The sequence below is a fragment of the Mus caroli genome, chromosome 13 (assembly GCF_900094665.2).
Source record: "Mus caroli chromosome 13, CAROLI_EIJ_v1.1, whole genome shotgun sequence".
In the NCBI taxonomy this organism is placed as follows: domain Eukaryota; kingdom Metazoa; phylum Chordata; class Mammalia; order Rodentia; family Muridae; genus Mus; species Mus caroli.
In genome coordinates this window covers 106,157,963-106,174,275 of record NC_034582.1, presented here as the reverse complement: position 1 = coordinate 106,174,275, position 16,313 = coordinate 106,157,963, and the positions used below count along the sequence as shown (strand labels likewise).

The window sequence follows — 16,313 nt, the reverse complement described above, 5'->3', positions numbered from 1 at the left end:
TTGGTTAGGATAATTTTATTGAAAGTACTGTTCTTCATTCTTGCCGTAATCTAAACCCACTCTTTGCCTCAGTGTGCTGAATTTCTCAAAACATCCAGCAAGTGTATGTTCACAGAAATGTATCTCACTTACCGTTACACAGCTGGGGAGTAGCATAACCACGCCCAGACTGCCACTTCAGTGGTTATCCATTTTCATCTACTTATGTGTGATCCAATTATTAATTTTGAGTAATCCAAAATTAATTTTAGTTATATCATGGTGTGGAGATGTAGGTCTGTAATCCTAGCATTTGGGAAGCCAAAGCAGTCAGACTGGATGTGAAGCCTGCTGGGGCAACATTGGAGACATTGTCTCAAAACAAATGAGAAAAACTCAGTTATCATATTTTCTCGATGTACTTTAAAGTCTTTTCCATGGGTAAAGATGAGATGACAGGTAAATTGCTTTGCTTATTATAACTTTCAGTATTGTACTTGCCAGTTGTGAGGATTCTTAAGGACTCAGAGGTTATGTATGAGTAATATATCAGATAGTTTTTGAGAATCTATCATTTGGTTGGCACAGTAAAGAAAGACACTAACAATATGGGCTTTGGGATTGTTACTCTACAGTTAGGAGCAGTGCTTTACTGCACTCAGCCTCCATTGCCTCGGAGCAGTACCCATTTGGTGAGAACCTGCAGATGTTTGAATCGAGTGTTGCCCTCAGTCACTTTGATGTAATGATTGCTATTGTAGCTCTAGGTGGCCTGGAATTCATGGCAGCTCCTGCCTCAACCTCTTAATATTGTTACTGAGTTTATTAACTTTTTCATGTATTAAAACTGCTAGATGTGTTTCAAGGACAGTAAGTTGTGTTTTGTGGGGTTGCTTAAAAATCCTGATTCTTTACTTTGACTTTTAGTGGGGAAACTCTACTAATTAAGGTCAAAGTCTGTGATTGGCTGGGTAGCCTTCTGAGCTCAGCACATAATGGAGGACTCTCTGATCTTGTCAGGGAATTCACCACCAACCCCAAACCCACATAGACAGTGTATGTGCATCTCCCTGCACAGTATCATGTAACCTTCCTTAGATTACAGCTTCACCTTCCTTTCTCTCCATACAAACGCAGCCAGCCAGCACCCGAGACTCCTGAGGAGCTTCTCAATGCTAATGAGGCATCTCGGTACCCTAAGCCTTTGCCCATCCTGGATGTTCCTATTCCCTGTCCCCCAGTTATATAAGCCTTGACTTACAGACGCCCAGGTAAAGGTGATGTGCTTCCCTGCACTGGTCCCCGGGTTGTCATTCAGCAGACAGACTCACAGGGCTTCTGAACGCCCTCTCCCCTTAGTCTCTGCGCCTTTTGCCCTTTGCCCTCTGACTGATGGACTGGGGCAGAGAGGGAGGGCCACAGCTTTTTATAGACTTTTTTTTTTAAATGAGTGAGGTTTAGTACCACTGATCCATTTTAATATTTATGTGCCATTGAATTTTTTCTCATAGATGAAGAAAAGAAGATGGTTGAAGAAGTTTTCAATAATGCAATTGACTGCTTGTCTGATGAAGATAAAAAGCTCCCTCAGGTGGGTTAGCACCAGTAAGGAAGGATTTCAGCAGGTAGCAGCTGTTAACTCATTTTCATTTTATTGCATTGTGGCAACATATGTTGGCCTATGGGCTCAGACAATACCTTCATATATGTTTCAAATCCTTGAAAAGGTGCCAAGTAAGATTTGCTGTTTGAAGGAATTTTCTTTAAGAGCATACATAGCATAGTCTAGAGACTACCTTTTATATTCCCGAATAACAAAAATTTTAGTGTTCATTCTAAGTCACTAAATTTCTCAGTTTATAAGAATTCTGAACAAGAGAGTATACCTAATGAAAATTAATTTACTCTTTAGAAAGTAAACACCTCCTTTACTTTAATATCATTCGTATTTTTCCTTTCCCTGTTGGAATTGACTGGCCATCTAAAATGTACTGGTACTTGGTGCCACTCCCAGGGATTTTGACCTTATTTGTCTAATTTTCATCTTAGTTGGAAGAATCCTTTAAAAACCTCTCCATATGATTTTACTATGCATCTAGAGTGCAATGCTTTTGACTAAGGGAGTGTGTGAAAGTTAGATTGGGGCAAGGAGGAATGTGGAGGTCACGCTGTGTTCCACAGATGAGTACCTGGTTTGTAGAGTGTTTAGCTCACCCTAGACTACAGCAGCACCCATGTCTCTTGGCATTTTAAGGTGGTGTCTTTTTTTTTTTTCTTCTTCGAGACAGGGTTTCTTTGTGTAGCCTTGGCTGTCCTGAGACTCACTTAGTAGACCAGGCTGGCCTTGAACTCAGAAATCCACCTGCCTCTGCCTCTCAAGTGCTGGGATTAAAGGTGTGCGCCACCATGCCTGGCTTAAGGTGGTGTCTTATCTTAGAAAGGTTTAAAATACTTTTCCAGTCCAGGGGAGTGGTGGGTTTTAAATGGCTGCTCCATATGCCTTTGTGCATTTTATCCTAAACCATTGTGCTGTGGAGTTTGGCAGCAGTAATGAGAATGGTACTCTTTAGTTAGTCTTTTGATTTTAAAGGAAGTCCATTTTACAGTTTAATGTTCTGTGGTTAGAGTTTAACTGCCAGTATCTTTTGAGTTTATTAAGAGACTTTATTTAAGAGGCATAGGCTTACTGCCCTCTGCAGTGCTCCTGCCTCGGCCTCTGGAATATTTGGGACTGTGAGTGTAAACCTCACTCTACACTTTACAGACAGTTTCTGCTGTCACAGCTCAGACTTTTGTATAGGAGATAATGTTATGTTTAAAACGCAGCAATATATATTTATATTTAAATATGGTTACCATGTTAATCTTAAAGCAGGACCACATTGTGTTTCAATTTAATATGTAAGAATATAGGCTGGATTTTGCTTTTATTCTGGAGAAATTTTAAGAGTAATTTACTTAAATACAAGTGTTTTCTTTTTTAGTTACATAGTTTTTAGGTTTAACATTTTAAATTCTTCTTTCCTTGTGACATAAACATTATTCCAAAATGACAGGTTGAACATGTGCTTCCACTTTTGAAGCGGGGGATCGGTATTCACCATGGTGGCTTACTTCCTATTTTGAAAGAAACTATAGAAATTCTCTTCTCTGAAGGACTGATAAAGGTATTGTCTTGCTTTTTTTATATTTTATGTCTCAAAATTGTGTTGTCTGAGCAATGTGAAAGTTCTAGTGAGCATTGTCTATAAGCCAGCTTGTTGGATATTTGATTTTACAGTGCTGGAGGCTGAACCCAGGGTCTTGCTGGGTTTGACCATGACTCCACCACCCAGTCCCCATCGGCAGGTTGTTGGGATCTTGTCTTGTCCCGTTGCTTCTTCTTCTGTCTAATTTTTTTTCTGAGTCAGTTTCTTACTCTGAGCCCAGGCTGTCCTCCAACAGCAGTCCTCCTGTTTTGCTTGTTTTATGCTGGGATTATGGATGGAAGCCATCATGTCTTGCTTGTGACTGACTTTTCTCTTTCTAAAGAATTAGTTTGTATAGCATGCCTTAGGAAGGTTGCATGGAGTACTTTAGGTATGAACATGACCTTTCATATAATGCCATATCTGTATTATAACTTGGGAGGATAAATAGAAAAGTTATGTGTGTCTTATGTAAGTGGCATCACCTGACTGTAGTAGAGTTTTGTGGAATGTGCTGTTTAATTAATAGACATGGAGTTGACTAGATAACTGGTCTTCCTCATCCATGATTAAAAGTGTTGCTTTAGATAAGAATTGCTTTTATACTCAGGAAGAGGGATGTTTTAGGATAGTGAACTCAGGGAGTCTACTTTGATCATTTGTTAGAACTGACTGATGGGCCTATATCTAGAAACAGGGAACCACCTCAGAGCATAATCAGTTCCGGTGCTTTGTCCTAAGAGGCCTCAGCCGTAGGAAAAATATTTAAAAGAAAAGCGTTAGTGCTTTATGAGGTGTGGGCCAGGATTTCCACCCAGCTCCTAGTGAGTCCCTACTGATGGTCTTCTGTAAATGATGGCTTTTGCTAGACTTATTCTTGCACCAGTTTTCAAGAGTGTGAGTGAATATTGCAGGTTGTTGAGTTCAGGGAAGTAGTTGTTAATAAAGTAAGAGGTGAAAGCTCATCTTGCCCCATCGTTTCCTAGAAATGTCCACTGGCAGACGACATTCAGAGATTATATGACTTTTTGGCAAACGCAAATGTTCCGTTCTTTTGGCATATTTATGGTTCATCTTCTAATGACTAGTGTTCTTTTGAGTTGATGAAGTGTTTTATCTTTTCTATTGATGAATATTTAATACTTTTTAAAAAAAGATTTATTTATTTTATTTATATGAGTACACTGTAGCTGTCTTCAGACACACCAGAAGAGGGCATCGGATCCCATTACAGATGGTTGTGAGCCACCATGTGCTTGCTGGGAATTGAACTCAGGACCTCTGGAAGAGCAGTCAGTGCTCTTAACTGCTGAGCCATCTCTCCAGCCTCTATTTAATACTTTATTGACATATAACTTTACATGCCTAAACCAACTGTTTTTGCTGATAAAGTCTTAGAATTTTAGAATTCAATACTCACTGAGTCTGTGCCCTGGAACCCAATTGTGAAGTGATCTTTAGAACTGGTTCATTATCATAAAAAAACCAGGAAAAATGGCTGCGTTTAGAAAGGTATTCTGTTGCCTCATCCTTGTTCATTAGGTGCTCTCTCTATTTGTTTGAACTGGGATGTAAAAAAAGACTAATTTTCCTGAATTAAAAAGTTTGACAAACATAAAGAAAAATATTATTAATAGTTATATCTATAAAATACTGTAATAAATCCAAAGTTCATCTTATTTTTATAGAACCTCATAAAGAACTAAGCTTAAAAATTAATGCTAATTTTATTTACATGTGAAAATTATTTGTTTTTACCTTAAAATCCATTAATTATATAATTGCTTATTTATTTAGGCCTTATTTGCCACAGAGACTTTTGCTATGGGAATTAACATGCCAGCTAGAACGGTTTTATTTACAAACGCCCGTAAATATGACGGGAAGGACTTTAGATGGGTAAGTAACTATTTGTATTGTAAACAATGACTAACCTTTACTTTATCTCACACGGCTTTGACTCATATCATTGAGAATTTCAGCTCCATGTGAGTAAGAGCTTCAGATGTAAGTGGAGTCTCCCTACTCTGCAAATCTCGTCTGTATCACAGTGCCCTGGGCTAGACAGGGCTGCATAGGGAGGCCCGACTGACCTCAAACACACAGCCCATTGCTCTGTGGACTACTGTAGGAGAGATACAGCATAAGAGCAGATGACAGGTCTGGCTGGAGAGGTCAGAGTGCTTACTGCCCGCTGTTCAGTCCGCAGCACTAACAGGGGCTGACTCCAGTTCCAGTGCTCTGACACACCTCCTAACTTCTGTGGGCACTGCATTATCTGCATGTGGTGCACAGACATCTGTGCAGGCAAAATGCACAAACAAGTGCATAAGCTGTTTTGTTGTGTTTTGTTTTCATTTTAAAGAACAGAAGCCTTAGAAGATAGTCCTTACAGTAGGGACAGTGGGAGGAGTATTGTCAGGCAGGCAGTAGAGTATAGGTGGGCATGAGAAAGCACATGACAAAGCACTGTGTAGTGTGAGCACAGCCTGATCCCAAGATTCACTGTCTGCCATTTGGAAAACAATAGATAGCTTTTTACCTAAACTATTCTCTGGAAATTAGAGATTTTTTTTTTTTTCAGCTTAGTGAAGTTTCCTACAATAATATCAAACTCCTAAAAAGTAATGATAAATTTAAGGGCAAAGCATAAGTTTTTTTCCATTAGCAAATTACCTTTATTTTTAAAACACTTACATGCCAGTAGTAATTGCAAAATAAATCAGCAATTCTTCCAAGAATTAACAATAGTGTTAAGCCAGTATATGTATCACAATGACACATATGTACACACATGATAGCATCATCTTATACCTGCAAACTTGAACCCCAAATCAGGTTAATTTCTTCCCTGTCATTTCTAAATACTGTCATCCATACCTATAAATTTATGAAATCTTTGAAGGAATAGTAAGTTTCCAGTGACATGCTTTATAACAGAGGTTCTCAACCTGGGGGCAAATAATTCCTTTTATGGGGGTCACCTAAGACCATCTGAAAATAGATATTTATAATATGAATCATAACAGTAGCCAAATTACAGTTATGAGGTAACAAAATAACTTTATGGTTGGAGGTCACTACAACATGAGGAACTGTATTAAAGGGTCACAGCATTAGGAAGGTAGAGAAGCACTCCTTTAAAAACCTTCATTCAGCAGTGTGTTACTATGATCCTCAACACTGCTCTAAAATACTTACCTTGTCTTCTCCTTCGTGACACTTCCCTAAAGACCCATTTTCCTGAGGAAGCTACCAAAATCCTTTGTGTACAAAAACCAGAGATTGGAGCCCTTGAGCTTAGCAGCATGGTGAGCATGGTGATGTTGCAGAGCCTTTCTGAGCCTGTAGTCTGCGTGTAGACCTTGAAACTCATTAGTTACTTTATATGGTCTGAATGTGGCTCTGTACCTACGTTTGCTTGCTCTGGTAGCTTACTGATCTGCTTCCTGACCTAGACCATGTACAAATTGTTATTGTTTTCTACAGCTCTGTACATGCCAAGCAAACCCTCATCCAATAGCCTCAGCACACACTTGAAAAGAATTTCTTAAAGATGTACTACAATTTAATAATGCCTTTAGAGTCTGCTCTGATTTTATTGGGCTACTTTTTTAAATGTCCTGATCTTATCTCTAGTCTTTTGTTGTTCTTGTCTGGCATTTTCCTTACCCCTGGGCTATCAGTAGTGTCAGTGTCTACTTACAGCAATGCTTCTTAGCTCTTCCTCAGCCAAAAGTTTAGAAAAGAAATCCAGCAAACGCCTGGACTTCCATCAGAGGAGGAAAGGTGCCCAGGTGCGTGTAGACACGACGGCAGCTTGATCAGGGAGTTTGTGCTGCCACTTTTAAGATGCCTCTGTTGAACAATCTAGGGTCCATGGCTGCTCCTCCACTAGACTAGTCTTATTGACAGTGAATCTACTATCCCCAGAGAAACCTATCCAGAGTGGTGGTTTTCTCCAGCAGGGGCCAATTTCATGTTAATTTAATTTTGAAGATTAAGAAGCTATTGTGGTCAAATAAGAAGTTACAGTTGTTGAATTTGCTTTGTAGTTAGTATTCTTAAGTTTTGATTCTTTTTTTTTTTTTTTAGATCTAGCTGAAAGGTATTTTGTATGCCTTTAGCTGGTATTTCCTGGTAACTGGCTATCTAAAATTGACAGTTGGTTATTGCAGAGTGAAGTCAGTTGAGACTAAACTTTAAGTTTCATAAGATTCTCACAAACTTTGTTTACCAAAAGTCCATGTTTTTGTTTGTTTGTTTTGTTTTGTTTTTCAAGACAGGGTTTCTCTGTGTAGCCCTGGCTGTCCTGGAACTCACTTTGTAGACCAGGATGGCCTCGAACTCAGAAATCCGCCTGCCTCTGCCTCCCGAGTGCTGGGATTAAAGGCATGCGCCACCACACCCAGCTTAAAAGTCCATGTTTTAAATGATATCTTGAAATGTGTAAATTATTTGTAAACTCTATAAAAAGAGAAAATATCAGGATATATTTTTTTAACCAGATTTTCTCCCAAACTTGACAATGTCGTATTCAGATTTCCTCTGGTGAGTATATCCAGATGTCTGGTCGTGCAGGAAGGAGAGGCATGGACGACAGAGGGATTGTGATTCTTATGGTAGACGAGAAGATGAGCCCAACTGTTGGAAAGCAGCTGCTTAAGGTAAGAGGCCATTCTTCCATCAAGGGTCCTGGGAATGCACATCAGTGACTTGGCCATATAGCTAGGCTCTTCTCACACTAGATCATAACTTAAAATAACCCATATATTCTACGGTGTCGCTGGTTACCTGTGCTCAGGTACCATGCATCTGTCTTGTCACATCTTCCCTAGACACTTCTTCACCTTGCACTTTCCCAGAATCCTTTCTGCCTCCTGGATGTCCCACCTCCTATTTCCTGCCTAAGCTATAGGCCATCAGATTTATTATTGACAGGTGCCACATCCATACAGACACAAGATATTCTCTACAGTGATGACTTTAAGTTAGTTTTTTGGCTCATCTGCCTTTCAAGATGGGTTGATAGTCTATAGCTGTCTGGGTTTAGGGAGTTAGAAGTGGCTGGTTCTGTATGTGGCTTCACCAATCTTTCACTCACTCTTCATGTGACGTGAAAACCTGGCAGCCTCCCTAAGGAGAGAAGGGTAAGAAGCCATGCCTTGTAAGTTAGGCGTAGACTAGAAGTAGAGACAGCACACTAAGAAAGGAGAGAGCGCTCTCGAGGGTGGAAGTGGGCTAATGAGCTGAGGAAACAATTTAAAACTGTGACCATTCTCTTGTATGCTATACAACCACTTTCACATTTGCAAAGTATTTTTATAAAGAGAAAATTCTTCTAAAGAGCCATTGCTACAAGGTGTGAGCATAGACACTGGGGCAGTATTTTGGATGAAAACCAAATTGGTTTTCTACAGAAAAAAACTCTACAACAAGATTTATTGTGTTTAATGACAAATATCTTTAGTGTCTAGTCATAAACCTGTCTCTTCTTTGGTGACAGCCACACTTTGGAGGTGAGAAGTAATTACTAAAGTATAGAGACGGTAAGATCTATAATGGAGCTATATTAGCAGTTTTATGCACATATTTCCAACATACTTTTTCTATCCAGATCTCAGTCTGAACTATTAGTACACTTGGTCACTACAGGCTAGGCTATGCTGCAATCACTAACCTAACCTTAGAAGCTTAAGATGTGTATCTGACCTGCTTGCTCTGTGCTTATCACAAGTTGTTAGGACAGATCCTGCTCAGCATTCTTAAAAGAGCCAGCCAGGTGGGGCATGGGCATTACTGTGTCAGGAAAGAGAATGGCCCTTCCTACCAGCAATTAAACACTTGGTCCCACCCACTTGGAGACCAATAAAACAATCCTTCCTTGTGCTTTGCAGGAAAGAGAGCTAAGTATATTTTGTGGTCTTTGAACCACTATATCCCTACTGGTTTTTGTTGTTTTGTTTTTGTAGACAGAGTTTCTCTGTGTAGTCTTGACTGTCTTGGGACTCTCTTTGTAGACCAGGAACTCAGAGCTTCTTGCCTTTGCCTCCCTAGTGCTAGGATTAAAGGCGTGCATCACAACTGTCAGGGATTTTATTCACGCTATACTTTTAAAGATATTAACTATTTTATCACTTTGCTTCAAAGGAAATAATTTGTATGTCCTTATCTTTGTTAGTACAGGTAAATTATTAAGCATGTTAATAGTCTTCTGTAAATTTATTTTGTAATTTAGAAATGTGCAAACTTGTCATGCTTGTTCTTGTAGGGGTCAGCTGATCCTCTGAACAGTGCTTTCCATCTGACCTATAACATGGTTTTGAACTTACTAAGAGTAGAAGAAATTAACCCCGAGTACATGCTTGAAAAATCCTTCTACCAGTTCCAGCATTATAGAGCAATCCCAGGGGTCGTAGAAAGTAAGTATGAACCCCTCTCTCTGTAACAGACTCCGCAGCACGGTGACGACTGTCTCAGTGGTGGTGTTAGCACTGCTTGTTTCTTTTGTTTCTTTTTGGTTTTTTGTCTAATAAAGCAAATCTTGGCCATTAAGTTAAAAATGTAGAATTGTAGTCTAGCCTTTACAGACTTGAACATTCAAAATACGTATAGACAGTTCTGACAGAATAGTTTTTTCTTTTTTTTTTTTTTTTTAATTTTTAATATTTTTATTACATATTTTCCTCAATTACATGGAATAGTTTTTTCTAGTTGTTCAACCATTGTGGATTTTGTGATTTTTAAAAATATATAGTTGATGTCCTTGAATAATCATGTAACAAAAAGTTCAATATAAAATTTGATTTTTAAAATGATGTCTCACAAGAAGAATCCTGTGACAGGCTAAGAAGATGGCTCAGTCAGTAAAGTGTCTGCTGAGTATGTGTGGGTCTTGAGTTCACATCCTGCATCTATGTTTTGTTTCTGTTTTAAACCTGTGTGGTGACATGCTAGGAGGATACTACCTATTAATGGTCAGAACCCTGGAACTGATGGAATAAGAGACAGGTGGATCCCTAATGTTCTCTGCCCAGCAACTGGTAAACTCCGTTCACTAAGAATCCATGTCTTAAAATTTAAAGTAGAAAGCTGGAGAGATGGCTCAGCGGTTAAGAGCACTGCCTGCTCTTCCAGAGGTCCTGGAGTTCAGTTCCCAGCAACCACATGGTGGCTCACAGCCATCTGTAATGTAATACCTTCTTCTGGTGTGTCTGAAGACAGCTACAGTGCACTCACAGAAATAAAGTAAATAAATAAACAAATCTTTAAAACATAAAGTGGAGAGTGATAGAGGCAGACACCCTGGCCTCTGACTTTGAAACACATGCACACATTGTATGTGTGTACATGCAAAGAATGCTATAACCTGTGAATCATTAAGAAAATACAGTGCTTTAATTTGGGTATGAATTAAGCAGTTTCAAGATATCTAATTCTTAATATACACAGAGACAGCTGTACAACCACAGCTACTGCTTTACAGTTTTTGCATCTTGTTTTCTCAGGGTCCACTTTTATAAAACATTTTAATGACTTCTGTTTGTCGTATTGTCCTTTGGTAGATTTATTTAATTTTGTAGGAGTGAGATAAACGTGTGGGTGCATGCATATGGAAGCTGGAACTCCAACCTGAGTATCTTCCTCTGTGTTCTACACCCTTCTTGGGTTTTGGTGTGTGTATCTGTTTGTACATATGTGCATATATATGTGGAGGCCAAGGGTGGGCATCAGAGACCCTCCTCTTAGCACTGTGCCTCATTCCCTCGAGACGGTCCTTCACTGAACTTGGAACACTATTTTTAGCTATGTTGGTGGGCATCATGCCCTAGTGATCTTCCTGTTTCTTTCCCATCGCATGAGTGGCCATACCTCATTTTTTATGTGGATCTTAATGCTTGTAGAGCCCATTGCTTTCTTCACTGCTTTATTTTGGGAATAGGCCGCACATGTCCTGGCACCCACAGGAAGTCAGAGGACAACTTTCAGGAGTCAATGTCCACCCCACTATGTGGGCCACGGCGTGGGGTTGAAGTTGAGTGTACCAGAATCTGTAGTAGCACACATCTTTATATGCTGAGTCATCTTTCTGTCTCTACCTTATTTTTCAAACAAGATTTGTCTGTTTAAGCTAACCTGGCTGATCAACAAGCCTGCAGGAGCCACCCTGTAACACTGGAGTCACAGAAGTGCCTGCCGTGGATACCCAAGATTTAAACTGAGGTGTTCATGTTTGCACAACAAGCATTTAGCCACTGGCTTATCTCTCTATCCCCGTCTATAAATTGTCAGTTGTTTTCTCTGATAATCTACTTCTATTATGTGTGCTATGACAGATAGTATTCTTGTTGTCAGTGAATTAAATTCAGTTTCTGTAAGTAGTGAAAAGGTTCATTTAAAACGGACCAGGAATACAAAAGGTCAGCAGTTGTAAGGAATAAACAGTCTGTGCAAACATTGGTTATTATCTGTAGCAGCCTTCTTGGTTACTGTGTTATGCTGTCAGCTAGGAATATCTATATATTGTTTCAATTAGTCTCCAGGAAAATTTGTGAGTTATGCATACTAAAGTTTATTTTTTTCTCTCATTCTCAAAATTATGAAGCATCCTGGTTAAATAGAAGGAGTTCAATATTAATCCAAGGTGGGGGTGGGGGGACTGGTGAAGCAGGTATTCATTCAGGAGGCAGAGGCAGGTGGATCTCTGAGTTCAGTGTTGTCTACAGAGTGTGTTCTAGGACAGCCAGGGCTACACAGAGAAACCCTGTCTCAAAAACCCAACAAAAGAAAGAGAGAAAGAAAGGGAAGGGAAGGAAAAGAAATGATGAGTCCACGATAAAGTCGCACTAGAAAACTCAGCACAGACAGCGGGAGGACAGACCTCTCCACAGTTGCCAGTGGTTTCTTAGTTATGATCCCGAAGATATAAACAAGTACCTATATGAATGAATTAGATTTCAACAAAAGTAAAAACTTGCTTTTGAAACTATGGAGTAGCTAGAAATAGGATAAATATTTGCAAACACTCTAATAAAGCAATCTAGATCTGGAATGTGTAATGAACGCTTAGGACTCAGCAAAAGACAATTCTGGTTAAAAATGGACAGATGGGGTAGGCATGTGCAAGGCCCAGGGACCATTTCCCAGTTGTTTAAGGAATTAAGTAAATCAACTAAGAGCAAGCCATACAGAAATGGCCGAAGCACACTGACAGGATGGTGAGTATCCGTGCTCTGACGGACACCGCAAAACTATTTACATACTCACTGGATCAGCACCTTGTGTTTATTTTTAAATAAAAGGTAAACAGCAGAACGTTATGTTTTTGTAGAAAAATTTTAAAAGGTTCTTTACCTTTAATGAAGAATTGCCACATGACTCAGCAACTACACTCACGGCTGAGTTAGAGCATGTTAAAACGAAGGCTTTTCCTAGCTATTTGCAATAGCAGCAGGGACAAATAGCTGGAGTAAAAGTGGCTGCACATCCATGCACTGTAAATGTTCGTGTTTATATAAAATTCTGGAACTATATAATGGCAGCAACTGTGCGATGTGTATTTTACCATCGAAGCAATACTTAACGCTGGACTGCGAGCGTAATGGCGTGCTGTGGGAAGGGAGCTCACACTAGCCAAGGGCAGTTGGGAGCAGGATCATAGCACTGGGTTAGCATAGGATGGTGCCAGCCATAGGGAGACAAAGGAAGTGCCCTTAAGAGAGGAACTAGACGACACATGGTCCTTCTCAAACCATTTCAGTAGCTGGCTTGGACCTGTAGATTCATAGGAGAAAAATCGTCTTGGATTTAATTTATGTGAGGTATGTAGTAGTTTTGACAGCATTGTGACCTGTGCTTTGTTTATAGAGGTAAAGAACTCAGAAGAGCAGTATAATAAAATAGTAATTCCCAATGAAGAAAATGTGGTCATCTATTACAAGATTAGACAGCAGCTTGCCAAGCTGGGAAAAGAGATTGAAGAATATATTCATAAACCAAAATACTGCTTGCCCTTTCTACAACCAGGCCGTTTGGTAAAGGTATGCCGCGGTTCTGTATCAAATATTTGTCTATTACAATATGTTAAAGACTTGCTTATGTTGGTAAAGTGCTTCCTGTTACAGGAGGTGATCAAGACCCGTTGTTTCATCCATTTCACATTATTCCAACTTAGAAGTTTACATGAAGGCTTTTAGTCAGCACATGTCAGCTTTCTAAGTATGAAATGCTATCTAAAAATGAGCCAGTTCTAAGTCTGGAATGAGTAGATATAAATACTTTGAATATTTTCTCAGAACAAATCGTATTCTGTTTGGCATGTGTGCACTTGAGAGAGTCCTGGAAATGATGAGATCTGGTGTTGGTTGTTTCTTGGTTTGCTTTTGTTTTACTGTTCAGTTAATTCACTACCTTGTGACCCTTTAATCACGGTAGGGAAAGTTTCACGGTTTAGCCTGTAATGGAGATATGGAAGGCTCCCAATGCACTTTGGATCTAAATACGAGTTTTGTCTGCTTGTTTTATTCTCAGGTGAAAAATGAAGGCGATGATTTCGGCTGGGGAGTAGTAGTGAACTTCTCAAAAAAGTCAAATGTCAAGGTAAGCTATGGCCCTGAAGAAATTCAGGGATTTGCTAACAAGAGACTCTGACTTCATGAGATGACATTTTTCTTTCTTTTTCCTTCATTTCCAGTTTTGAGTGTTGGGAAAAAAAAATCAGTTTCTGCTGTTTGGATTTATGAATATGTTAGGAATATATAGAAAACTAAAGGAGAGAATCCTTTATTACGGTTCTTTTATAATAAAGGGAATTTTGTCAGATATTTATATGAGTATTTTGGAACAGTTATTGTCTATGAAATAAAATATCTTGTTAATTTATTAGAAGAGTGGCTGTTTTTGGAGTAAGTCAGCCATGTGCCTATTATTAGTATTAGTGTCTATTTTGTTTGCGGTGGGCACTACTTGTTGGGCCAGTAAGTAATCTAGGCCATGATAGTCTGTGTCTCCATGTCTGGTTTTCTCTCTAAAACGGAGAGTTTGCTTTTAAAATGATTGACTAACTTCTTGTTCCAGGTAAGTGTGGGGCCATTGAGAATTAAGCTTTGGAGTTAAGTCAGCCTTGAAATACAGAAACATTGCAGTGTGGAAGCTGCTGTTACTGAAAAATCACAGTAGGTCTTTGGCTTGGGGTGGATGATATTTCCCTTGGTTCTCGATCTCTGTATGGTTAGCATGCCCCCCCTTTCTTTCATTAAATTATCCTTATTAGCAATCACTATTTTATAGGACTACTTTTGAAGTATTGTTAAACGCATGCCATTTTGCAGGGCTAGTGGATACAAAATCCTGGTACTCATTTGTTTAGAAGACAGTAGTAAGTGGATAACGGAGTATAAAACAACATGATATCTACTATATAAATATTCTGACCAGTGTCCACCACTATTTGGCCTTTCATGTTTCTGATATAGAAGGAGAACTGGACTTTGGATGTATCCATGGTCATCCAGGATGGTAGTAGCCCTATGCCCTAGAGAGACCCTTTGTCCAGCCACAGGGGGCTGGGCCAAGAGAACTAGAATGCTTTAGTCTCCCTGCCCAGTGCTTAGTCTCAGCCACAGGTAAGGGCGAGAAGCATGAGAATTGCTAATGTTCATCGGCTCCAGAAAAATGCCCCCCCACCCCACTCCCCCCCCCCCACACACACACACAGAGCCACAAGGAGGAGAGCCCCCTGTAGTTTGGGCCTGGCATCGAGATTTCTGTCACAGTGAGCTGGGAAGAGGGATGAGGGGAACTAGTAGTTTTGACTGAAATAACATGACAATTAATTGCTGTCGTTAATGATTTTTACTAATTTTCTTGACTGGGTGCTTTTTTAATATAGTCCTCTTACATGGCTGTCTTTTCCTAGTTTCTCTCCTGAACTGACATGCCACAATGTGGGAACTGTAGGAAATGAAATGTAAGGTCTTGCATTTTTAAGAAAGAAAAAAGTATAGCTAATCTACTTATACCATGTGTGTGCTTACACTCACATGCCACCACACCTTAGCGGAAGTCAGTGGACAGCTTTTGGGAGTTGGTTCTCCTTCTACTCCAGGCCCTCAAGATGGAACTCGGGTCTTTAGGCTTGCTCGTGAGACACTTACCCCATTGAGCCATTGTCCTGTCCCACTCACATTGGAGCAGATTACTTTTCTGCATGTACTTTCACACTTTTTACCTAATCCATTCTTCAGATTGTAGACTATAGTCTACTTAGAAGTATTTGTTTGTTTTCCATTTTGAAAATCTGATAATCTCAGGAGAAACTGATAGTTGTTTTTCACTGTTTGCCTAAGCTGTTGTGTATAATACTTATTTAATAACTAGGCTGCATGTACATTAGAGAGAAGTTTTCAAAGTAAAAAAGACTTTGCTTTGTCTAGCCAAACTGAAAAATACTTTGGAATTTTTTTTAAAAAAACAGTATCAGTGGTGAGGAAAAGCTAATTTCCCTTTTGACTGGAAATGAAATTTGCCTTTGTTAGAAACATGGATCTAGTGTTTGTGCTTATGGTTTATATTTCAGAACATATGTTACTTTTGTTAAGGTATGAGTAGTTATTTGCAGAGATAGGTTAAAGATATTTCATTATTGTAATTGATGTCATCTTTTAAAAAAATGTTCTGGATAGAGCCCAGCAATCATGTTTTATTCCTTCCAAAGAACTTTCCTTTTATTTAGTTTATGTAAGAAAAATCTTTCAAGTATTTTTTTAAAAGTGAGAAGAAATTCCTTACTGAAACCAAAAACATTGATTACAGAAGATGTGATTAAATGACATGTAGTGGCTTAGTGTTCAATCTTAGTCCTTGGAAGGCAAGAGGATTGTCAGGCATTGAAGGCCAGGATTGGAAACAATGATTGCGGGGGAAGAAGCCAGTTTTCTTCAGTGCAATGTTACTGAGTATGTCGCCCGCACTCAGGGCAGGCCCCATGCCCGGGAGCAGTTGGCCAACACAAAACCTCCAAGGCTGCTTTTACTCATTCTTGGTTTATTGGATATTTGTTTGAGTGTGTGTGTGTGTGTGTGTGTGTGTGTGTGTGTGTGTGTGTGAGTGTGAGTGTGTGTGTGTGAGAGTGTGTGTGAGTGTGTG

The 16,313-nt window shown here is 39.4% G+C and overlaps 1 protein-coding gene across 1 annotated transcript in view; it reads left to right on the top strand.

Moving 5' to 3' along the window:
• Nucleotides 1-16,313, top strand: part of Mtrex (Mtr4 exosome RNA helicase) — a 56,635-nt gene that overhangs the window by 21,799 nt on the left and 18,523 nt on the right. The window contains exons 12-18 of the mRNA XM_021179787.1: nt 1,491-1,570; nt 3,036-3,146; nt 4,965-5,066; nt 7,709-7,834; nt 9,439-9,589; nt 13,035-13,207; nt 13,698-13,766. Coding sequence (XP_021035446.1) covers nt 1,491-1,570; nt 3,036-3,146; nt 4,965-5,066; nt 7,709-7,834; nt 9,439-9,589; nt 13,035-13,207; nt 13,698-13,766 — 812 coding nt within the window. The remainder of the gene's footprint in view (nt 1-1,490; nt 1,571-3,035; nt 3,147-4,964; nt 5,067-7,708; nt 7,835-9,438; nt 9,590-13,034; nt 13,208-13,697; nt 13,767-16,313) is intronic.